General features: G+C 39.8%; 1 protein-coding gene across 5 annotated transcripts in view; it reads left to right on the forward strand.

Annotated features, from left to right (window-relative positions):
* STXBP6 (syntaxin binding protein 6) overlaps positions 1 to 25,712 on the forward strand; it is a 261,191-nt gene that overhangs the window by 57,625 nt on the left and 177,854 nt on the right. For 4 of the 5 annotated variants that reach the window (XM_073211422.1, XM_073211426.1, XM_073211425.1 and 1 more), the window contains exon 2: positions 21,568 to 21,756. The exons of the other annotated variant lie outside the window; for it this stretch is intronic. In XM_073211422.1, the coding sequence (XP_073067523.1) occupies positions 21,568 to 21,756 (189 nt within the window). The remainder of the gene's footprint in view (positions 1 to 21,567; positions 21,757 to 25,712) is intronic. 5 annotated transcript variants of the gene reach the window in all.

The following is a 25,712-nucleotide window of genomic DNA, read 5'->3' on the forward strand; positions in this document are numbered from 1 at the left end:
ACATGGAGAGTTCTCTGTTGACTGGATGCTTCATCCTAAGCAAGGCATTCTACTTTGTTGCTTCTGGAGGGTCTCAAGTAAACCTATAAAGACTCTTCAGTTAGTAAAGATAGAGGACCTTGTACAGCTGTGTGCAGAAATCAGAGTAATTCCAGCATTTCTGAGAGCATTTTAATAGAGCACTGATTACAGATTGCAGGCACCTGGTGGTGTTTTTGTACCGAGGCTGAAGGGTACAGTTCCAAAGACAAGGATGGGGCTTGGTGGATTCACAGGGCCTGTGACAATCAGTCCAGGCTATCGGAGTGGTTGGCATGTGCTTTTGGAGGACCACCAATGCGGGGGCATTGATTCCCAGATTCACAGTGGGCGTGGGGCTTTGCCCAGAGTGCATTCTCCTTCCAGTGGCTCAGAGTAATGAGACCCTAGGAGGGGCTCCTATTAGTTGGGGTCAGCACAGGGCCTTGGGGCCTGGAATTTGGCCAGAACTATCCTGTGCTTCTTGGATTGTCTCAGGCTGTTCCACTTGGGCCAACCATCATTGCCTTTGGCCTCCAGAGCCAAATAAGAAAACACAAACTGTAAATTCAAGGGAATAAAAGGTGATAGCCAAAAGTTGGGATTTAGAAACATATGAGCTAAAGGTATTCTAGTCCAACACTTAATTTCAAACCAACTCATAAGAAAAGAATGAATCTGAGAGTTCCTACTGCAGTATACCATGTTTTTTTCTCTCCCCCTCCCTCCTGATATACCACCTATCCTTGCCTTCCACAAACTTGGGACTGCTCTAAAAACTTCTACTTGAAAGAGCATTGCAGCAAGGTAGAGAGCCATGGCTAGCCCTCATTCTGGCCTCGCTACTCTCTAGTTGTATGATTTGGGAAGTACCCTCTGGACTTCAGGTTTTTATGATTTAAAGAGAGAATGGAAAGAGCTAGATAATCACTGAAATCACACTAGCTGTTCAATTTCTAAGCTTCAGAATGCCAACGTATTAACTTGCCCATGCCTTCCAAACTGAGTAGGGCCCAAAAAGGAGTCAAGGAAAGGTTGCTGGCTGGCTCACTTGGAAGGTCTTTTTGAGATCCTTCTCAGTAAAGTCAAGTGGATGGAATTCCCCCTGCTGAGCTGTTTAAACTTGTGAAGCCTGGGCCAGTGCTGCCAGGGAAACAACTCAGGTTGCATGAAGCACTGCCAGCCAAGACAGAAGTCACAGAAAGAGTATGAGAGAGGGGCAACGTGGACCCTCCTTGTGCTTTGGAAATGCCAGCAGGGGGTAATACAGCAGAGGAAGTGGAAAGAGGAGTTTCCCTTGAGAACCAGCAGAAACCTTTGAAATATGTGCCTTTCATATGTAAGCCTTTTCCGGTTTGGAAAATAGCCTACAAGGTTCATAAAACTGCCTTGTGGCAGCCATCCAAGATCCTCTCAGGAGTTGACTCCTGTTGTAAACTTCTAGTCTCCAAAAGGAGGGTGGTGAACAGCTGTGATGAAGCTTCGGTGGCCATTGTCCTGTTTATGGAGACAGAGATCTATTGTACATGCTCTCTGCTAATGTATTATCAACTCCCCAGTTTTTTATTTGTGGAATCAAAACAAACACAATTCTAAATAGACTACGTGATTCTCTTTGCCAACTACACAGCATGACATATACAACTGAGATGAACAGATATCCAATAAGAATGACTTCAGACTACAGCCTGGTTCGTTATCTTTGTAGCTGTTGGGCCGAGATGGTAACAGCCTCTTGACCCCTACACAGCCAGATTGATCAGAGGCAAAACTGTAAAGCAAATGAATTTGTCTTGATTTACCTAGAATGCATTTCTACCTTACCTTTCCCTATCTTTCTTTCTCATTTTTTCTGTGCAATAGGGCGAGTGACTCCTGGAATCATGCTTCCTAGGTTTAAATCCCTGCTCCATCCTTCAAAAGCTGCGAGGCCTAGAGCAATTTCCTTAACTGATCTTAGCCCTATTCTCCTCATCTGTAAAATGGAATCTAGCCCCCAGCCCTTCTCAGATATAAACATATAAAGGAGGATTTTCAAATACCAGAGTTTTGTATCTCAGTGTATGCATCTTGTGTCAGAATTTGAAGTAGCTGATGGAGAAAGATTTGGAGGCTGAGAGGAAATCTTTCCAGCCCCATTCAGATTATACTGCACAGGCACAAAATTATGAAGTTAACTATTGAGGAGAGACTAATTAAAGTTGAAATTACAGTCCTTGAACAGATCCTTATGAGTTAAAAGAGTTTAATGAACTTATTAAAAATCTCATTTGTGAAATTAAGACACTGAAGAATTGAGTGCCTTACCTTTTAAACTGACACGGTAAATACATGTAAAATGGGTGCTGGATGTCTCACATTTCTTCTGTGCCTCTCATTGCCATGAAGGACTTCATGTCAGAATATAACAGTGATAAACTATCAATTACAGAAAACTCCTTGAAGCTCTCTAAAAAAATTATAAACTGATTATATTCTCCAAATCAGGGATTCCAGTAGGAAATATTGTTTTAAAATTGATGGTAGATTTAGAGAATATTTTGAGAAGTTTTGTTCTGATCTTTAGAAAATATGTAAACTTGTTTGAATTATATTTTAGGTTTGTATAGGTTTCATACACTTAAAAAATAGAGGGTCTTTTTAAAGCTTTTGTCTTCTCAGTGTTCTAAAATAGAAATTGCAGTTCTATTCTAGAACTAAATGTCTGTTCTAAAGTAGAAATTGCAGAATCAAGGGAATTTATAATTTACCTAATATTTGAGTCCACAAATATCTGATACAGAAGGCTCATTGTATGCTTGCTGGAGGTTTCACTCGTGTATTTGTTTCTTTGTTTTTAATGGTTGATGTTTGGTCATAAATGTCTGTTATAAACTTCTGCATAAATCAAACCCCTCCATTAAGGGGAAAACACCTGAACCACTACCTTGGTCTTTGTTACACAACAAAAATTCAACTGAATAAATTTAAAGATCAAATTGGCCATATTCAATGATTCGCAAAGTGGACAGAATCCCACCTAGCAATACAAAGGCAATCCCCCTGAGCTATAGGAAGGTAGGTTTTTAAGGGCAAAAAAGGGTGGAGAAAGAAATTTATCAGCAAAGAATGAATTGTTTCAGGCAGGTCATCTTCCCAAGGAGATCAGAAGGGACTGTCTAGCAGATTTCCTCACAGTGCTAACCAGGTAATTCCAGGTTGATGGGTTAAGTTAAAGATTAACATTCCTGGGGGATGGGGTGTTGCGACTGCAATTAGGTTAGGTATTAAGTCTTGGAGTTTAGCACAAGTGACTCCCCTTGGGCCTGCCCTTTCCTTTTTAGCATCTTTTACTTCTTTCACCTATGGGTTTAATGTTTTCCCCTGTCTTCTATCTTAACTATGAGTAAAAGAAACATACTGATTCATCAAGGAGTACAGACCCCAGCACATAATTGCAGTGTTTATTTTCATGTTGTCAATGCTCATGTGGCTTTGTCCCCATTTGCTTGGAATAGATTTGTCTGTTGCCCATGTTGTCCACTGTGAACGATGCTCTCAGGCTAATGTATTGTTTTCTTGGTTTGCCAACTAGCTGCTGGACACCACAGTGACATACATAAGTACTCAAACACTGGGAGATGCCAACAATTTGAGTTCTTTTGGTTTGTTTTCTCTTACAACCTTTTGTTCTTTCTTTGATATGATTAAATTCATTTTTAAGGCCTACCTCACATTTTGGACTGATCATCCTTCATTAAGTCTAGGGAGTGCACTCCAGCCTGCCCTCCCCTTTGGCCTTTTAGTTCTATCCATTACCATAGAATCAGGGTACAGGTAACGTAGAACCGATTTAACTGATCCTTGGAATTTCTGCTTGTGCATGGGGAGGTTCTATTACAGAATGAATCCCTCAGAAAGAGTGATGCTTATGAAATACTCACCTCCTTTAACAAATCCTTCAAATGGCATATTCCTGACAACTCTTTTTTGTTGTTGACGTTATTTTTTCGGCTCCATCATATCATTTGTTAAAGTTGGGATATAGTGGTTGACAAAAGGTTAAAAAGTCCACCCACAATGTAAATAAACTTGGGTAAACACAGGTCTTGTGGTCTGAGTGTACAGCAGGGCTTGTTCTTTGGATATTAAACCTACAAGAATAATGTGCTTACTGAACATATAAACAAGGAAAGAGGAGATGAAAATAGTCTAGATTTATAATTGAAGCAGACATGAGTCACTGGCTCGTAGGATCCTGTGAACATAATGTCTCCTACACAAGGAGGGTTAGTATATACGGGGAAAGAAAGCCAGCCAAGCCGCCTAGTATTTGGTAACCTGGTGGTGGAAGAAAGCTCCCTCTTTCCCTTCTTTAAAGAGCTGAACTGTATTTTAGGGTCGTTTTATGTTTCCATGCACTTAAAAAATGTAAGTAAAGTCATGACCAGGGCTGCTGTGTATGGCTGTGCTGGTTTGCACTGCTGCAGAGGTGTGTGTCCAAGGCAGCAAGCACAAGCCAGCATCTAGCTGGTGTCCTGATTGCCAGGCCATGGGCCCTGGAGTGGAGGTGCATTTGCTCAGAGGAAAGGTGCAATTTTCTTCTCACAAAAATGCCTTCCAGGCCTTGGAATTGTTCAAAACATTTGCTTTCCTTTCTCACGATTCTTTGAAGGTGGGAATTTGTCCAGTTTCACCTTTGTGATTCCCAATACCATGTCTGGAGTTGAAGAGAGAGAGTTGGGTAGACTGATAATCAGATCCCAATAAAATGGATTTTGCTGTATCTTCCAGTTTTGGGAGAAAGAACATACCTCAAAAACAAAATATTAACAAGTAGTCTAGTAAGGATATAGTGGAATAATAATACTGCCCAGCAGAATCTCTGACCTATTTTTGTGTTTCAAAATCCAGAGATTCTCATATTAACATTTTGGCAAACTTTTTTCTAGATATCTCTTTATGCATATAAATATACATATGTAATTTTATATTCATGAGCTCATTGTCTGCTTTGCAACCTCCTCCTTTTCACTCTGTTATGTCAATATTGTGTTATGATCATTTTTTCAAGTCAATATCTGTAGATCTATGCCATTGTTTTTAAAGGCTATGTAATATGCCATTGGGTGGCTGGTCTATACTGCATTTAATTAACAAAGATTGGATATTGATGGATAGTAAGGTTGTTTAAAATGTTTTCCTCTTAAAAATGAATCTGAGGTAAGCACACATCTATAATATATATATGCATGCTTGTTCCCAACCATTTTCTATAGTAATTGAGTTTCTGGTTCAGAGGGTTCCAACTCAAATACTAATCTCTGTGAGAGAGAAATTATAATTTCCTCATAATCCCTAGATGTATAAGGGTGGGTTAAAAATGGTGTAGTTTACCATTCATAAAACACATACCTCAAGATTCTACTCTATAATCTTAACTTTGGAAGATACATTTAGCAGCTACCCTGATTGTACACTTGGGGTCGAGTGTGGAAGTTCTTTGTAAATCATGCAGTGCTAAACAAACCTGTGACTCATTACTAAGGCTTTATGGAGTATCTGCCATGTACTCTCAAAAAATGTTAGTAGAGTTTTTTTTTTACTTATTTTATGAACAATTCATTAAACCCAAAGACAGTGGTTCTGAACTTGATTGTACAGCAAAATAGACCAGAGAAATCATCAAGAAAATGAGCCCAGGCCCTGCCCTCTGTGCCCCCCAAATCTCTGTGGTAGGACCTGGGCACCCACATTGCTGTTGATATAATGTCTATGGAATTCTTCCTTTAAGGTATTTGACTGTGTCCAACTATTTTTCTAGCAGAATAGAGAATATTTTTATTTTTACCTTTTATTCGTGTACTTACAATTTTTATTTTCCTGTTTGAAAGTTCTTGGTTCCTTCGAGGATACTTTTAGAGTGTTTTTTATATGACTTATTGCTTTAGTTCAAGCTTTGTAAGTTTCATGAAGTCTTAAGTATGGGCTTCTGGACAGTCATTGCTACCTAGTTTCCTACCATGGCAGCCCATTCCTTGGCCCTTGCTTCTACCACAAAGAATGATGAACGCATCATAGTGATCGCACTTGTCAACTCGGAATGTTACCACCAGACTAAAGCTATCTGTCTATTCTAGTGGCATATCAGGCTCACTTTTCAGATTCTACTCATGCAACTGACTGAGAAAACTTGGCATCTGTGCCTTCCTATTGTATCTGTCTCCTATGCTGCCTCAATCCTTGGATCAAAAACCTTCTGCTCAGCCCTGCAGCCCTACACATAGGCTTGTTTATCATCAAAGGGAATTCTGCTCATGACTTACACTTGATGCAACCAGCCTCTTATCAGAAACTCACCTCCCTGGTGAGATAAAGAAGTCATACAAAAATGACAACTGGACTGTCAAGGTCTTACAGGAACAGCATGGCCATACCCATGTCAACAAAATGATTAGAGTCGACTACCCAAGAGCAGTAAGTTTCACAACCTTCCTCAGACCCTTGCTGATGTCTAGATCTCTGAGTCAATCTTCACCTCTTGACTACAACCCCCTCCTGTTCCCTCTTTTCCTGATATAAAAGAAGCTTGAAACTTAAGATAGTTCTTTAGGACAAGTCAGCCGTCTTCTTGGTCTGCTAGCTTTCCAAATAAAGTCACTTTCCCTTACCCCAACATCTTATCTCTTGACTTACTGGCATGTCATAGACTGGCATGAGCTTGGACTCAGTAACACTAATAAGAATTCTCAATTAAGAGTAGTAGTTATACTATATGGAAAAATTGGCTGGTAGACTAACATTGTTGCCTAATTATTTAGTTTTTCCACAAACTGACAAGCTGTGAAGTAACTAAAGTTTTCATCTTGAGAACTATCTTATCAAAGAGTAAAGTTGTCTAAGTAGAAATTTTGCATATTTAGAATCAGCTACATTTACATGAGTAAATTTTTACAAAGGAGCTTAATTGGTCTCCAATTATTTCATTGGTCTTGATATATGAAACCAGAAACAATAAATACTCATTGTATAACAAATTGCATATTTTCTGATGACCAGGTGAAACTTTTTAACATTTTTAAAATTATTTTTATGTTCCATCATGATGTAATCCCACCTGACTTGTAACATTTAGTGTTCATATATAATACAGAGTTTAAGCAAAGCAATTTAACATTTCTTTAGTTTGGTTTCTACTTACAACATTGACCCATTCTTTGGCAAGGTAATTGTGTTTCTCTGTCAAGATTTGAGGCATGGAGAAGAAACAAATACAGATAAGCTTGAGTCATACGTACCCTTTAGAATGCCCTTCTAGGAGGCATCAAAATCTTTCAGGCCAGGGATGATGAGGATCTGAACCAAGACACAGGATGTGAGAATGAAGGGGAATTGGTGGAGTCCCAAAACATTAAATCCACAGGACTTGGCAGGAGTTGAAGTTGCATTTGTAGGATTTCATAAACAAAAATGGCAATGCAGAGAAATCCTATCTTAGAGAATAACCTCATTTCTCTTATTTCTGAGTTATTTGAGGTTGCGCCACCAGAGTTCCTAAGTAATAGGGAAGACCAGCTGATTCTCCCCAAAGTCTTCCAGAGTGATATCACCTTCACTGTTAACTTAGGAAGTTCTGAATCTTGATAATGGTTTGTTTTGAGTGCATCCACCTGTGGGATTGAGTTGCTTTAAGAGGGTGATGTTTAAAACCAGGGTTTCTGGTTACTGATTGGCAGTGGGAATTTAAGTTTAATACTGTCCTAAGTACTTGTACTGGCTCAGCCAGTGTCAAAACATGATCATGATAAACATGGGATCCAAAGAAGGAAATTAATGAGGTTAGATGAATCAGTTACCTAATGCTGTTAAGCTAAATAGATGGCTCTGTCTCCCCAGGGGAGGTTCTTGCCTCAGGTGAGAAATAGTTAATGCCTGTAATCTACAGCCCCTTAAGCCTTTGGCATGATAATGAATGCCCTGCCAAAGGGCACCTGCAGTATTGACTTGCTGGAGTCCAAACCATTCCTCCTTGTCCCCTGACCACAGAAGACAAGTGTCATTTCCACTACTGGAAACCAAAAATGTTGTGTTGGAATATAAAAACTTCTTACATCTGTACCCTTTACTTCTGTACCCATCTGCCTGATCCCTGAGATCATCCAAGCTTACAACTACTACTGTGAAGAATAATCTTATTTCCTGATTACTCAAGGTGGGTGGACAGCCATCTCACTGCAGTAGCCATGTACTAACAGTGGATGGCTTAGATGTGGATATGGATTAGATGGCTTAAAGTGAGAAGATAGATGAAATGCCTTGAGAAAGATTAAAAGTAACTGTGATTAGTTTCTATAGCTACACTTAAGGCAGCCAACTGCTTTGACTTGCAAATCATATTGTAGGTTGGTTTCTTGGGTGGAAATGCTTTATAATTATAGTCTATGGAAGCAAGAAGACCAGAAAGATAAAAAACTTCCATAGGGTTGTAGGGGACAAAAAATATGTTTAATTTTCCCTCTACCCTTCTGAGTTCTTAGCTGAGACCTCTGTCATAAAAGAGGTTAAAAAGAGAAAAACAGGAGTTTATTCTGTATGCACACATGGGAGGTACCCAGGGACTAATGAGTAACTCCCTGAGGTAGCTTAGAATTCAGGATTAAGTACCCCTTTAATGGGAGAAGGGGAGGGTCATATAGCCTGTAAGCCTCTTAGGGGACAGGAAATGATTTTTAGGGAAGATGAATGGGCCCTTAGAAAAATAGATGGGGGGTATGATAGTTTGTGGCAGAGTTTGTTGGGGTTTGGTGTCCACTTCTAGTCTCCCCTCCTTTGCCAAGAGTCAATCTCCCCTGGTTGATTAAACTGCAGAGAGGGAATTTGTGACAATTGAGTTGCTGTAGGAGGATCCTCTGTAGGCAGGGAAATTCAGAGAAAGCTTCTCCCTGCATTTGCTGTTTTCCAGATGCCTTCAGCTTAGAAGGGTGATAAAAGGGTGATACAGGTTAGTGACCCTGGTCACCAGCGCACCACTGCTGCTGTTTGCATCTTGTTTCCTTACAGTGGGGTCCCAGCCTTGGGCTGGACATTGATTTACTAACAGTAAGATATAAGATCTGATAAAGCTCCTTGGTTGAATCAAAAGAAAAAATCCTCTACATTGTTATGGTATTCTCATCTGAGAATTCATTCCTTTCCATCCTATAGTTCCTCTTTAGGCTATTGGCTTTAAATTAGGTGTCAGGATGGCTGCCTGAGAGTTGTTTAAAATACAGAGCCCAAGATTCTGATTTGGTCGGTGTGCACTAAGGGAGACAGAGTCTGCATTTTTTTAAAGCTCTACATGCTAAACTCAGATGTACAGTCAGGTTTGAGAGACGCTCCATAGATTATTGACACAAAGCTACAATAGTGCCTTTTTTACTTTATTTCCCTTCTAATCCACTATATATTCCCATTCCCAGGGTGGCATTAAAACATACATACATGAATGCAGTCATACAGACCTGGTAATATTGTCCTGAACAAAAACTTTTGATAATTTCCCATAGAAGGATTCTGATAATCTCCTACTAGTGAGTTTCCTAAGGGTGAAGCCTATAAATTCCTAATCCTTATTACACTTAGTACAGAGCCTTCCCTATAATAGACCATTTATCTGTATTTAGGGGGTTTCATACCCATGAACAAGAAAAGTAAGGCTTTGGTAAATAAAGTTGGTTCTCTTTTATGAGTATCTTTTGGTGTGGATGGTTACATTTACTCAATTTCTCCAAGTTCAGAGGGTCTTTCATTTTTCATATTGTAGTAGGGGAGAGTTAATAAATGTTTCCATTTTTAAGCATTTATTATTAATCAGTCTCCAGAATGAGTGATTTGTACACAGTGTTTCATCTATTATTTCAATAGTTCAGGTAAGTAAAGATATCACCAAGTTGCAGTTAGTAAACTGAGGGTCAGGAATTTTTTTTTTTTTTTTTTTTTTTCAAATAGAAAGGGATTTAATCCTAGGAAATGTTTACAAAGATGTTGGAAGGGCTAGAAGAGAAAGGGGAAGAAAAGAAGGAATGTTCCTCAGAGATGAGAAAGCTGCTGCTAACATTCTTGGGCTGGTGCCCTTCTGCTTGCATTTGGGGCCAGATGTTTACTGTGGTCAGTGCAGGAATTCTGCCTTTACAGAAGGGGCACCATGAGGCCACTGCAGAATCTGCCATTGAGACATCTCTACCACTGTTACCAGACAAGAATGGTTTCTTCTTTTCTCCTACCAGTGACTCCCATTGGCCAAACCTGACCAGAAGCCAGTTGGTCCACGATTCTGGGGAATGGAGTTACAGGCTTCCAGTCCCTGAAATTATAGAGTACAGAAAGGAGAGTATGGCATTGTGCCAACAGAAAAAAATACCTGGTACAGTACTGTTATCTATTAAGCAGGTGTTAATCATTTTTTTTTTAATTTTTTTTTTTTTTTTTGAGAGGGCATCTCTCATATTTATTGATCAAATGGTTGTTAACAACAATAAAATTCAGTATAGGGGGGTCAACGCTCAATGTACAATCATTAATCCATCTCAAGCCTAATTCTCATCAGTCTCCAATCTTCTGAAGCATAACGAACAAGTTCTTACATGGTGAACGAATTCTTACATAGTGAATAAATTCTTACATGGTGAACAGTACAAGGGCAGTCATCACAGAAACTTTTGGTTTTGATCATGCAATATGACCTATAAACCATCAGGTCAAATATGAATATTCGTTTGATTTTTATACTTGATTTATATGTTGATCCCACATTTCTCCTATTATTATTATTATTTTTATTTTTAATAAAATGCTGAAGTGGTAGGTAGATGCAAGATAAAGGTAGAAAACATAGTTTAGTGCTGTAAGAAGGTAAATGTAGATGATCAGATGATCAGGTGTGTGCCTATGGACTAAGTATTAATCCAGGCTAGACAAGGGCAGCAAAACATCCACGGATGCAGAAGATTTCTCTCAAAGCAGGGTGGGTGAGGTTCTGAGCCTCACCTCTGTTGATCCCCAAATTCTCACCTGATGGCCCCCCTGCGACTGTGCCTGTCTTAGGTTGTTCCTCCCTTGAGGAATCTTACCCGTCTCTGGCTAACCAGTCATCTTCCGGGGCCATACAGGGAAATGTAAAGTTGGTAAGTGAGAGAGAAGCCATATTGTTTGCAAAGGTTAGCGTTTTACTTCTTTGCAGATTTATGCCCTGTGGCTTCTATGCCCAGCACTTGTCTCGAGGTATCTTTACCCCCTGGAGGAATTATGATACTCGGTAAATTCGATATGAGGCACGAATTCTATTTAAGGGTTGTAATTAGGAAGAAAGAAGAAAAGCTACAGATGTAGCATATGAAGGAAACTTGGGAGGATTGATTATTTCTTTGACATATCTTCTTGTATAGTACCTTAAGTATGTATAGGTTTTAAACTACTAACTAATTTGCACACACATATTAACATAATAGGAATACGGTGACATAAACAAAGCAAATCTATAATTACCAGCCATCTCCAGTGAAGCCAAGAAAACCATTTAGGCACCCTAGGCAATTGTGAAAATTTATCTATGATATGATGGATATTGTCCAACTGTACTTGAACCATCAGACAAATTAAAGCAGCCCATTTCTGGGATCTGTTCACATCCCATATGTTCTTTTAACCATAGATAGTCTATAGTCATGAGATTTTGGGGTGCTACAACTTGCACCCCTCCCAACTCCTGGTTGAGTTCCAACAGTACAGATCCGATCAAATTCGTTGTCTCACTGTATGCACATGCCAGCCTAGACATCTCCCTCCTCCTTCTTATGGCAAGTCGATGAGATGGTGGGCTGGATGCAGCCACAACCACAGCATTGTCCGGATCCCTGTGGAGGCTTTTTGATGATCATCCCCCGGCACAAGTCCTCCAGAGAGTGCTGATGCCGGAAGCTCCTCCTCATATCGTATCTTAGTTCATTTTCTGGGTATCCAAGCTAGGCCTTGATCTTCTGCGTAGAAACAAACAGACCCTTTGCCCACACTTTGACATGCCCTCTATACCACTGTGCAGAACTCATTGGAGGTCAGCACACAGTAACTGCTTTTTTTTTTTTTTTTAATTAAGAGAAAGGAATATTATCAGAAAAGAGTACCTCCATAGCTGATCATCTGACACCCTTTAAGTGATCAACATTAAGGATATTTAAAGCATGCGTTGATCTTTGATTTACCAATAGTTTTATCCTGTTAAGGAGTAATCCCCCTTTTCTTTCTTTCTTTCTTTTTTTTTTAAAATTTTTAATCTACACTTACCTGAAGAATACTATGTTTACTATGCTCTCCCCTATATCAGGTCCCCCCTAACAACCACATTACGGTTACTGTCCATCAGCTTAGCAAAATGTGGTAGAGTCACTACTTGTCCTCTCTGTGTTGTGCAGCCCACCCTCCCCTTTCTCCCTCCCCCCCATGCATGCTAATCTTAATACCCCCCTTCTTCTTCCCCCCCCTTATCCCTCCCTGCCCACCCATCCTCCCCAGTTCCTTTCCCTTTGGTACCTGTTAGTCCATTTTTGGGTTCTGTAATTCTGCTGCTGTTTTGTTCCTTCAGTTTTTCCTTTGTTCCTATACTCCTCAGATGAGTGAAATCATTTGGTATTTCTCTTTCTCCGCTTGGCTTATTTCACTGAGCATAATACTCTCCAGCTCCATCCATGTTGCTGCAAATGGTTGGATTTTTCCACTTCTTATGGCTGAGTAGTATTCCATTGTGTATATGTACCACATCTTCTTTATCCATTCATCTACAGATGGACATTTAGGTTGCTTCCAATTCTTGGCTATTGTAAATAGTGCTGCGATAAACATAGGAGTGCATCTGTCTTTCTCAAACTTGATTGCTGCGTTCTTAGGGTAAATTCCTAGGAGTGGAATTCCTGGGTCAAATGGTAGGTCTGTTTTGAGCATTTTGATGCACCTCCATACTGCTTTCCACAATGGTTGAACTAATTTACATTCCCACCAGCAGTGTAGGAGGGTTCCCCGTTCTCCACAGCCTCGCCAACATTTGTTGTTGTTTGTCTTTTGGATGGCAGCTATCCTTACTGGTGTGAGGTGATACCTCATTGTAGTTTTAATTTGCATTTCTCTGATAATTAGCGATGTGGAGCATCTTTTCATGTGTCTCTTGGCCATCTGTATTTCTTTTTTGGAGAACTGTCTGTTCAGTTCCTCTGCCCATTTTTTAATTGGGTTATTTGTTTTTTGTTTGTTGAGGTGTGTGAGCTCTTTATATATTCTGGACGTCAAGCCTTTATCGGATCTGTCATTTTCAAATATATTCTCCCATACTGTAGGGTTCCTTTTTGTTCTATTGATGGTGTCTTTCGCTGTACAGAAGCTTTTCAGCTTAATGTAGTCCCACTTGCTCATTTTTGCTGTTGTTTTCCTTGCCCGGGGAGATATGTTCAAGAAGAGATCACTCATGTTTATGTCTAAGAGGTTTTTGCCTATGTTTTTTTCCAAGAGTTTAATGGTTTCATGACTTACATTCAGGTCTTTGATCCATTTTGAGTTTACCTTTGTATATGGGGTTAGACAATGGTCCAGTTTCATTCTCCTACATGTAGCTGTCCAGTTTTGCCAGCACCATCTGTTGAAGAGACTGTCATTTTGCCATTGTATGTCCATGGCTCCTTTATCAAATATTAATTGACCATATATGTTTGGGTTAATTTCTGGGGTCTCTAATCTGTTCCACTGGTCTGTGGCTCTGTTCTTGTGCCAGTACCAAATTGTCTTGATTACTATGGCTTTGTAGTAGAGCTTGAAGTTGGGGAGTGAGATCCCCCCTACTTTATTCTTCTTTTTCAGGATTGCTTTGGCTATTCGGGGTCTTTGGTGTTTCCATATGAATTTTTGAATTATTTGTTCCAATTCATTGAAGAATGTTGCTGGTAATTTGAGAGGGATTGCATCAAATTTGTATATTGCTTTCGGCAGGATGGCCATTTTGACGATATTAATTCTTCCTAGCCATGAGCATGGGATGAGTTTCCATTTATTAGTGTCCCCTTTAATTTCTCTTAAGAGTGACTTGTAGCTTTCAGAGTATAAGTCTTTCACTTCTTTGGTTAGGTTTATTCCTAGGTATTTTATTCTTTTTGATGCAATGGTGAATGGAATTGTTTTCCTGATTTCTCTTTCTATTGATTCGTTGTTAGTGTATAGGAAAGCTACAGATTTCTGTGTGTTAATTTTGTATCCTGCAACTTTGCTGTATTCCGATATCAGTTCTAGTAGTTTTGGAGTGGAGTCTTTAGAGTTTTTTATGTACAGTATCATATCATCTGCAAATAGTGACAGTTTAACTTCTTCTTTACCAATCTGGATTCCTTGTATTTCTTTGTTTTGTCTGATTGCCGTGGCTAGGACCTCCAGTACTATGTGTTAAATAACAGTGGGGAGAGTGGGCATCCCTGTCTGGTTCCCGATCTCAGTGGAAATGCTTTCAGCTTCTCGCTGTTCAGTATAATGCTGGCTGTGGGTTTATCATATATGGCCTTTATTATGTTGAGGTACTTGCCCTCTATTCCCATTTTGCTAAGAGTTTTTATCATGAATGGATGTTGAATTTTGTCAAATGCTTTTTCAGCATCTATGGAGATGATCATGTGGTTTTTGTCTTTCTTTTTGTTGATGTGGTGGATGATGTTGATGGATTTTTGAATGTTGTACCATCCTTGCATCCCTGGGATGAACCCCACTTGGTCATGGTGTATGATCCTTTTGATATACTGTTGAATTCTGTTTGCTAATATTTTATTGAGTATTTTTGCATCTACATTCATCAGGGATATTGGTCTGTAATTTTCTTTTTTGGTGGGGTCTTTTCCTGGTTTTGGTATTAGGGTGATGTTGGCTTCATAGAATGAGTTAGGGAGTATACCCTCTTCTTCTATTTTGTGGAACACTTTAAGGAGAATGGGTATTATGTCTTCTCTGTGTGTCTGATAAAATTCCGAGGTAAATCCGTCCGGCCCCGGGGTTTTGTTCTTGGGTAGTTTTTTGATTACTGTTTCAATTTCTTTGCTTGTAATTGGTTTGTTTAACTTTTGTGTTTCTTCCTTGGTCAGTCTTGGGAGGTTGTATTTTTCTAGGAAGTTGTCCATTTCTTCTAGGTTTTCCAGCGTGTTGGCATATAGGTTTTCATAGTAGTCTTTAATAGTTCTTTGTATTTCTGTGGAGTCTGTCGTGATTTTTCCATTCTCATTTCTGATTATGTTGATTTGTGTTGACTCTCTTTTTCTCTTAATAAGTTGGGCTAGAGGCTTATCTATTTTGTTTATTTTCTCAAAGAACCAGCTCTTGGTTTCGTTGATTTTTGCTATTGTTTTATTCTTCTCAATTTTGTTTATTTCTTCTCTGATCTTTATTATGTCCCTCCTTCTGCTGACTTTAGGCCTCATTTGTTCTTCTTTTTCCAGTTTTAATAATTGTGATGTTAGACTATTCATTTGGGATTGTTCTTCCTTCTTCAAGTGTGCCTGGATTGCTATATACTTTCCTCTTAAGACTGCTTTCGCTGCATCCCACAGAAGTTGGGGCTTAGTGTTGTTGTTGTCATTTCTTTCTATATATTCCTTGATCTCTATTTTGATTTGTTCATTGATCCATTGATTATTTAGTAGCATGTTGTTAAGCCTCCATGTGTTTGTGAGCCTTTTTGTTTTCTTTGTAGAATTTATTTCTACTTTCATACCTTTGTGGTCTGAAAAATTGGTTGGTAGAATTTCAATATTGTGGAATTTACTGAGGCTCTTTTTGTGAGCTAGTATGTGGTCTATTCTGGAGAATGTTCCATGTGCACTTGAGAAGAATGTATATCCTGTTGCTTTTGGATGTAAAGTTCTATAGATGTCTATTAGGTCCATCTGTTCTAGTGTGTTGTTCAGTGCCTGTGTGTCTTTACTTATTTTCTGCCCGGTGGATCTATCCTTTGGGGTGAGTGGTGTGTTGAAGTCTCCTACAATGAATGCATTGCAGTCTATTTCCCTCTTTAGTTCTGTTAGTATTTGCTTCACATATGCTGGTGCTCCTGTGTTGGGTGCATATATATTTAGAATGGTTATATCCTCTTGTTGGACTGAGCCCTTTATCATTATGTAGTGGCCTTCTTTATCTCTTGTTACTTTCTTTGTTTTGAAGTCTATTTTGTCTGATATTAGTACTGCAACCCCTGCTTTCTTCTCACTGTTGTTTGCCTGAAATATGTTTTTCCATCCCTTGACTTTTAGTCTATGCTTATCTTTGGGTTTAAGGTGAGTTTCTTGTAAGCAGCATATAGATGGGTCTTGCTTTTTTATCCATTCTATTACTCTATGTCTTTTGATTGGTGCATTAAGTCCATTTACATTTAGGGTGACTATTGAGAGATATGTACTTATTGCCATTTCAGGCTTTAGATTCGTGGTTACCAAAGGTTCAAGGTTAGCTTCTTTAGTATCTTACTGCCTAACTTAGCTCGCTTATTGAGCTGTTATATACACTGTCTGGAGATTCTTTTCTTCTCTCCCTTCTTATTCCTCCTCCTCCATTCTTCATATGTTGTGTGTTTTGTTCTGTGCTCTTTTTAGGGGTGCTCCCATCTAGAGCAGTCCCTGTAGGATGCCCTGTAGAAGTGGTTTGTGGGAAGCAAATTCCCTCAGCTTTTGCTTGTCTGGGAATTGTTTGATCCCACCATCATATTTAAATGATAGTCGTGCTGGATATAGTATCCTTGGTTCAAGGCCCTTCTGTTTCATTGCATTAAGTATATGATGCCATTCTCTTCTGGCCTGTAGGGTTTCTGTTGAGAAGTCTGATGTTAGCCTGATTGGTTTTCCTTTATAGGTGACCTTTTTCTCTCTAGCTGCCTTTAAAACTCTTTCCTTGTCCTTGATCCTTGCCATTTTAATTACTATGTGTCTTGGTGTTGTCCTCCTTGGATCCTTTCTGTTGGGGGTTCTGTGTAATTCCATGGTCTGTTCGATTATTTCCTCCCCCAGTTTGGGGAAGTTTTCAGCAATTATTTCTTCAAAGACACTTTCTATCCCTTTTCCTCTTTCTTCCTCTTCTGGTATCCCTATAATACGAATGTTATTCCTTTTGTATTGGTCACATATTTCTCTTAGTGTTGTTTCATTCCTGGAGATCCTTTTATCTCTCTCTATGTCAGCTTCTATACGTTCCTGTTCTCTGGCTTCTATTCCTTCAATGGCCTCTTGCATCTTATCCATTCTGCTTATAAATCCTTCCAGGGATTGTTTCACTTCTGTGATCTCTTTCCTGACATCTGTGATCTCCTTCCGGACTTCATCCCACTGCTCTTGCATTTTTCTCTGCATCTCATCCCATTGCTCTTGCATTTTTCTCTGCATCTCTGTCAGCATGTTCATGATTTTTATTTTGAATTCTTTTTCAGGAGGACTAGTTAGGTCCGTCTCCTTCTCAGGTGTTGTCTCTGTGATCTTTGTCTGCCTGTAGTTTTGCCTTTTCATGGTGATAGAGATAGTTTGCAGAGCTGGTACAAGTGACCGCTGGAGGAGCTTCCCTTCTTGTTGGTTTGTAGCCTTTTCCTGGGAGAATAGCGACCTCTAGTTGCTTGTGCTGGGCAGCTGTGCGCAGACAGGGCTTCTGCTTCCTGCCCAGTTGCTTTGGGGTTTATCTCCACTGTTGCTGTGGGCTTGGCTTGGCTGGGGCTGTTCCTCCAAAATGGTGGAGCCCCATTGGAGGGGGAGCGGACAGGAGGCTATTTATCTCCGTAAGGGGCCTCTGTGCTCCCTGCTGCCCAGGGGGTTAGAGTGCCCAGAGATCCCCAGATTCCCTGCCTCTGGTCTAAGTGACCTGTCCTGCCCCTTTAAGATTTCCAAAAAGCACTCTCCAAACCAGAACAACAACAGCAACAATGAGAGAGGGAACAGAAAGAAAGAGAAAAAAAAAAAGGAAAAAACAAGCGATTTTTTTTTTTTTTTTTTTTTTGTCCTCAGGTGCCAGTCCCAGGCACCCGCTCACTGGTCCTGCTGCCCTGTCTCCCTAGCACCAGGGTCCCTGTCCTTTCAAGGCTTCCAAAAAGCACCCACCCACCGGTCCCGCAGGGAAGGAACACTCGATATTCTTTGTCCTCAGGCACTGGTCCCAGGCACCCGCTCACCAGTCCCGCCGCCCTGCCTCCCTAGCACCGGGGTCCCTGTCCCTTCAAGGCTTCCAAAAAGCACTCACCAAAAAGAGAGAAAAAAAAGGGGAAAAACGCGCGATTTCTTCCGTCCTCAGGTGCTGGTCTCAGGCACCCACCCACCGGTCCCACAGGGAAAAATGCGGGATATTCTTTGTCCTCAGGTGCCGGTCCCAGGCACCCGCTCACCAGTCCCGCCGCCCTGCCTCCCTAGCACCGGGGTCCCTGTCCCTTTTAGGCTTCCAAAAAGCACTCGCAGAAAAGAGAAAAAAAAAAAAGGGGAAAAACGCGCGATTTCCTCTGTCCTCAAGTGCCAGTCTCAGGCACCCGCCCACCGGTCCCGCAGGGAAAAACGGGGGATATTCTTTGTCCTCAGGCGCCGGTCCCAGCCACCCGCTCACCAGTCCCGCCACCCTGCTTCCCTAGCACTGGGGTCCCCGTCCCTTCAAGGCTTCCAAAAAGCGCTCGCCAAAAAGAGAAAAAAAAAAAGGGGAAAAACGCGTGACCTCCTCCGTCCTCAGGCACCGGTCTCAGGCACCCGCCCGCCAGTCTCGCAGGGAGAAACGCGGGATATTCTTTGTCCTCCGGCGCCGTTCCCAGGCACCTCCTCACCGGTCCCGCCACCCTGCCTCCCCAGCAACGGGGACCCATCCCTCTAAGGCTTCCAAAAAGCGCTCGCCAAAAAAAAAAAAAACCGCTCCGGTTTCTCTCCACGCGCCGGGGGGAGGGGCGCTCGGGTCCCGCCGGGCTGGGGCTTGTATCTTACCCCCTTCACAAGGCGCTGGGTTCTTGCAGGTGTGGATGTGGTCTGGATGTTGTCCTGTGTCCTGTGGTCTCTATTTTAGGAAGATTTTTCTTTGTTATATTTTCATAGCTCTATGTGTTTTTGGGAGGAGATTTCCACTGCTCTACTCACACCGCCATCCTGGCTCCGCCCAGGGTCAGGAATTTTTAAGAAATTTACCTAGTTACACATAGATCTTAAGTGTTGGTGCTGAAATTCGAATCCAGGTTTGTTTGATTCCAAAACTTCTGTTCAGTGAAGTTACTGGTTTTATCTTTCTTCTTTTTTTTTGTTCTTGGAAAATGAATATTAGTATTTAAAAAACCACAAAAGGTCATTTCCATTTCTTACTAGTTTTCAAAAAAGACTTTCCTAAGAGTTTGGTAAAACACGTGCGGCCCTTTTCTTTCTTTTTTTTTTCTGACCGATTTTACACAAGAAAATGACAGCTTTCTAATTTTTTTAACCACAGTTGTAGAAAAATATGAATCTGAGATAGGAAAGCAAAAGCCATTCCATAGTTGGGAAGGCTCTGATCAGAGAAGGCCTGATTACTTTGGAAATACAGCTTATTTTCCCCCATTTTTTATACAATGCTTGAAGCCACTGTGCTACCATTGTCTTCTTTTTTCACACGTCCCCAAATGGTGAGAAGTGAGAGGCCTTGGAGCTAGAAAAGAACTCGTATAAATTTCTTTTTTTTTTTGATGTTCCTGTAAATTATAACAACCTGCCTTGGCAAGTCATGGGATAAATCATAGAGGAAGTTCTGTTTGCAAACTTCTAGGAAACCACAGGTCATCAGTTAGTGGTCAGCACCAGGAAAAGCAGGTTCCCCTCCACTGCTGTTATTTTGTTCTCAGACAGTATGAAGAACCTGGTGGGTGGTGATGATAAAATGTCATGATCAGAACACAGGTAGATCTGGGCATAGACCTATAATATTTATGGATATAGTAGTGGAGATATAGATAGATAATAAAAAACAACATTTTTTTCTCCTCCATTTTTGGTGCCACTAAGAAAACCTGCTCTATTACAGAATTGAAAAATTGAAACTAGGCGAAACTTCTTCAACCAGAGGATGCTCTTTATAAAGATACTTCTTTTGTACCATGAGGTTGCACCTGTGGACCAGTTACACACAGACAGCTATGTTAGTAGTTTTTCTGAATCATGCCCTGGGAAGGACATTCCCATGGTCTTCCATCGTAAGTCATTTGAATTGGAGCAAAACCTTTGATATAGTTGGCAGTCAAGTCCTGGAGAACATGGACTATACCTTACTTATTTCTTGTATCTCTCTAATACTGTGCATAGAGATAGCACTTATTAGACGTTTGTTTACCAATTGGCTCAGCTTTACAACAGGCTGATGAACTATTTGCTCTGCAGCTCCCATATACAGCTGTGCTCTGGATCCATGTGCAGGATCTCCAAATACTCTGTACAACCTCATAACAAACGCAAAGGTCTCCTCTGCACCTTTTGTTCTGATGTGTTAATTGCTTGAACAAATTTTGGTTACTGATTAAAACGTAGACTATGACAAGGTCAATGGAATAGAAAACATTTACACAAATTTACACAAGTTACTGTTGAGCATTTTGGAGGATAGGGTTAAAATTCAGATTGACCTTGAGATAATAGACACAAGAAGAATGAAGACCATTAGGGAAGTACAACTTTTGGAAATCTAAATATAACAGGGGGACTGTATATATAAGTTTGTGGGGAGAGGAAAAGGGGGGGCTCGTTGTGAATCAGCAACACACTACTTCATTTTGTCAATTATCAGGCACACACTGCCAGTTAACCACAGGAGCATTACATGTGGGAACCAACTGCTGGGTAACATTTCCAAAATACTTAGCAATAGTTGGATACTTTTAGAATCCTGTGTCCACTTTCCAGCTGAAGGAAAATGTAGAGAATTTGGGAAGGGTCCAGAGCATGGCAACTAGATGCAGAGGAACAACTATAGGAAAAAGGAAACTTGGAGCCAATGGAAGAGGCTAATAAATAAAGATTTATTACATAGCTAAATCCAAAGCAGCTGAAGGGTGATTAAATAAATTCTTCTGTTGCATGTATACTTATTGTGTAGAAGATATAATTATTTTCACTGTGAATAGAATTAGGGAAATGGATTTACATTAGAGTCAGGAGATTTTGAAGGAGCATAAAGAATTTGGCTTTAAAGATTGTTGGACAGTAGAAAGACTTCCCAACGGGAGACATGAAGTCATGTTTCTTACAGAATAGTTATGGGCACCACTTGCCAGGTGCAGTTGGGGTAGACACTAATGAACTTTCTAGATTCCATTTCATGCTGCTCATCTCACACTGTGTTTGACATTTCCAGGGGGTAGATCGGTATTCTCTTTTTGTATTTTTTCATAGTTATTACAAATGTGAAGACCTTGCTTTTAATAATTCTCTAATGCATTTCTAGCATGTGAGAGGTTAAGTCACAAATTACTGCACTTGCAAATCAACTCACTGCTCATTCTTACATGGGCCATACAGTATTGTCAGTTGCAACTTGTCTTTTCCTCTTCTTCAGTGAACTCCCTGCCTGCCCTCCTTGCTCGTCCTACAATGAGTGCCAAATCTGCCATCAGCAAGGAAATTTTTGCACCTCTTGATGAAAGAATGCTGGGAGCTGTCCAAGTCAAGAGGAGGACAAAGAAAAAGATTCCTTTCTTGGCTACTGGGGGTCAAGGCGAATACTTAACTTACATCTGCCTGTCAGGTAATGAAAACCAGATATTAATATTGTTAAAACAACTGCTGTTTTAAAACAAGTCATTCTAAGATACCCAGGAAGGTAATGTACCCTGTTTTTGTACTTGTCTGCTCCTGTTTCCTGTTTCTCTACTTTATTCTCTGGTCCTTATTTACTCAGACCACCTGTCTGTCCTTTTGAGGTTGCTTTGCATGAGAAAGGTAATGAAGTTCAATTTTAATGTATTTTCCAGTTAATTTAGAGCTTCGTTAAAGGGTTTGGCAGATGCACTTGTTTGTCCATTCTTTCCTTCACAGGGACATTGACAGAAAGTGGGATATCCTCCAGGATTTTTGCTTTAGAGTGATTCATGGTATCTGGATAACTGTCATTGCTAGCAGCCTGAGTTTACTGACCTTCCTTTTCTTAACAGTTTTCAATAATCAGTAATAGTTTGTCTCAAGATAAGTATCAACACCCTGTGGAATGTGAGAAAGTAGACTGGGTTCACAAACCATTGCTTTGCCGGATGACAGCTGTTCCTTGTCAGGAAGAGGCATCTGTTCTATTAAGCTTAGAGTTTTATTGGATTATTTTTTTTTCTCTTCCTGCTTGTGATTGTAGATCTGTGGGATTTACTGTGGATTCATACCAAATTTTTTTAGATAAAATTTTAGATAAGTTTTCCATGGAGTTATGGTGATGCCAAACTGAACACCTGGGTTATTTGTAATATTTCTAATAATGTTTCTTATAACTGGGCAGTGGAAGAATTAATCTTACCTTAATTCATCTTTTTTTATTTCCTTTAATTGTGGCTGGGAAACAAAATTTTATTTTTGGACCCTTTTTTAGCTTTTGAAAAAAATTAAGCCTCTGATCATTTGAGTAAATCAAAATTTACTGCAGTGTATAAGTACTTTTTTTTTTCCAGGAAGAACAATGAAACAGTGAAATGAGAACATAGCCCTTTGATAAGAATAACTTTTCAATGGTTACATGAAAGCTTCTATTTAATTGAGTGAAAGAATTGACCTTGAAATACTGGCTTCTCTTTATTCTAAATAAGGAGTAGGTTAATAAAATTGAGTTATTGTCAGAGAACATTTGCCTGTCTTTAGTGCGCTGGTTGGTGCTTGGCACATAATAAGAGCTCAGTTAATTCCTAAGGACTAAGTCAAAGAAAGAAGTAACCTGTCCTAATACCATCCTAGTACTTTGTTGATGAGATCAAGTCTTAAACATCTTTTGTATTCTTAAATTTAGGTTCCAGAGTTTTTGCTTGTACCAATAATGTCTAGAATGCATTACAATAACTTTTGTTTTGTGTTTAGGCTGGGCTGAACAGGGGCTGAGCATGGACATATAGTGATTCTAACTTTATTAGGTTGTAGACTCTCAGTGTTTCATTGAGATTTTTTGAAGACAGATAGTTGAAGAAAAGGTAGATGATCTAGACTTTAGCCTAGAGTTTTGCCTATTGTACACCTACAACTGAGAAAGAGGGTGGTTTTGTTTACATAGTCAGCCTCGCTCTGATCTTAAAGTCTGCAAGAATGATATGGGGGACTCCGTTTCACCACAGTGGCACAGCACAACCATTACCCTTGCCACAGAAGATAGTGACCTCAGGCTTATGAGGTAACTGCATTTGCTCTACTAATTACCAAGACCTTTAGGATTAAAGCTTGAAACTATGAGAATTGCATTTTTGTTGCACTCTAGTGGGGGAAAATATCTTATTCTGAAAGACTTCATCCTTCTCATGGCTTTGTATTTTGAGAGGACAGGCTAATAAAGTAGATCTGACATATAAGTAGATGGTTTCATGGAAATTGGGGCAGGAAAAAAAGGCCAGGTAACTTTGACACCCAAGTTTCTTGGAGTTTTATTTGTCTTATAATTGAGAAAGAAGCAATCACTTTTATTTTCCAACCTATGTGAAACTGAGAGGCATATCAATCACATCTCCAATAAGGCAAAATTTTAGTTAACAAGTGTGTAATTAATTACTCTGTATGTACTTTTTATGTGTTGAGTACTCTAAGTGCTGCGGGCACAGTTCTGAGAAAAACTCATGAAGCTTGTTTGGAGGAGGGAGCAGTAGACATTATTACCCACTAAAATAAACAATTATTGACTGTGGGAAGATTAAAAGGAAAAATATAGGGATCTGAAATCATGTGTGAAGAGCATGGCTGAGAGAGCCTGGAGCTGCTAGAAAAGTAGGGCCTCTCTGACCTCACTGAAAGAGAGGGTGTAGGTGCAGAGAGCATTACAGGAGAGGGAATGGAAGCTTCATTAAAAGACTAAACTGGAATTTGTGTTTCTTCTTCACTGCTCTTCAATCTACGGATGACCTCTCCATAGTTCAACTCACACAGAGGGCTGTGAAGTAAAAGCAGAGCCCTGGAATGACAGGCTCCTTCCTGCTATTAGTGTGAGCCACCTACACTTACTGGGAAGCCAAGCTCTTCAACTGTTGTGGTTCAGCTGATGAAAACCACTATCCAGTGGAAATTTTATCCAGTATGAACTGGCAAAATTTGTCTGAATTAGGGCATGTCTGCAAATAATATTTACCCATTTTCAAACAGCACAAAGAGTTAATTTTTTTAAAGGAAAGAACAGCAGAGCTTTTAAGCTTGCCAACATATGCATGTCAGCATGAGTGTCTTATATATCCAATGTCTTTGGCTAATATTTCTTTTTGTGAATTCCCCCCCACACACCATGTCTGGACAAATTTATAATCTGAGAATTAAGGCCTGTAATCATAAGACTTATTGTTTTCAGAGTAGATTATGTATCTTCCAGAGGAATCCCAAATCGTGCTGAAGCAGGGGAAATAAGATGACTTTTCTTGGGTTATTTAACTATAATTGTGTAAGGAGAGAAATAATCTCTTGAGTTCATTCATAGAGTCTTGGGATAGAATGTGAGTGTTTCTCATTGGACTTCCTGAAAGGCTTCTTGAATGGTGTGCAAACTTATGTACTGACAAACTTCTGCCGATTAGCATTCTTAAAGCACTTTCTCCTTTGCCTACTTTCTCTTTTCAGCAATGACTAAAATTAAAAAAAAAAAAACACTGTGTGAGAAAGTATGTGGAGCAGTTTGAGCTCTCATACTTTGCAGGTGAGAATGTAAAAATGATACAACTGCTTTAGTGAACAATTTGGCAGTTTTTTATTAAGTCAGACAGGCACCTATGACTCAAACTCTGTTCCTAGGCATTTACATAAGAAAAATTAAAATATATGTCCACATAAAGACAAGTACATAGAGGTTCATAACTGTATTATTATAACCAGTAATCAGAACTCAAATGTCCATCTACATGGGAGTGAATAACCAAGTTGTTTTATATCCATCAAGTAAAATACTACCCTAAGAAATTAGTTACCAATACATGGAACAACATAGATGAATCTCAAAAGCCTTACATTGTGTTGAAAAAAAGAAAAAAACAGAAAAGACTGTATGCTGTATGATTCTACTTAGATGAAATTTTAGAATGGACTAAACTTAAGCTACAGTGACAGAAAGCCCATTGGTGGTTGACGATGTGGGATTGAGGATTGATTGCAAAGGGGGATGAGGGAATTTTTTGCAATGGTGTAAGTGTTCTATATGTTGATTGTAATGGTGGTTACTTGAGTATATACATTTTTCACAAACTTCACATTATTATATGCAAAACCTCTTAATAAGATCGATTTTTTAAAACATCTTTACATAGCCACTACTGAAATGATCATAAGAATTTACTAAACTTATCTCAGTGTGCTGTGTAAGGTAGTCAGAAACTAGACCTGTCCTTTACCTGAGAAGTTATCCTAGATGGCCTTTTTGAAGACAGAAGCAGCTGTGCGTCATGTAAATTTAGCTTCCATCTGTATGATCTATGTGTTGTAAGTACCTTATGGCACCTGACACATTGCTGAGTATAGATACAGTATCTATTGTGCTGAAATACAAGA

This window comes from Manis javanica, chromosome 8 (genome assembly GCF_040802235.1).
Source record: "Manis javanica isolate MJ-LG chromosome 8, MJ_LKY, whole genome shotgun sequence".
Classification (NCBI taxonomy): Eukaryota; Metazoa; Chordata; class Mammalia; order Pholidota; family Manidae; genus Manis; species Manis javanica.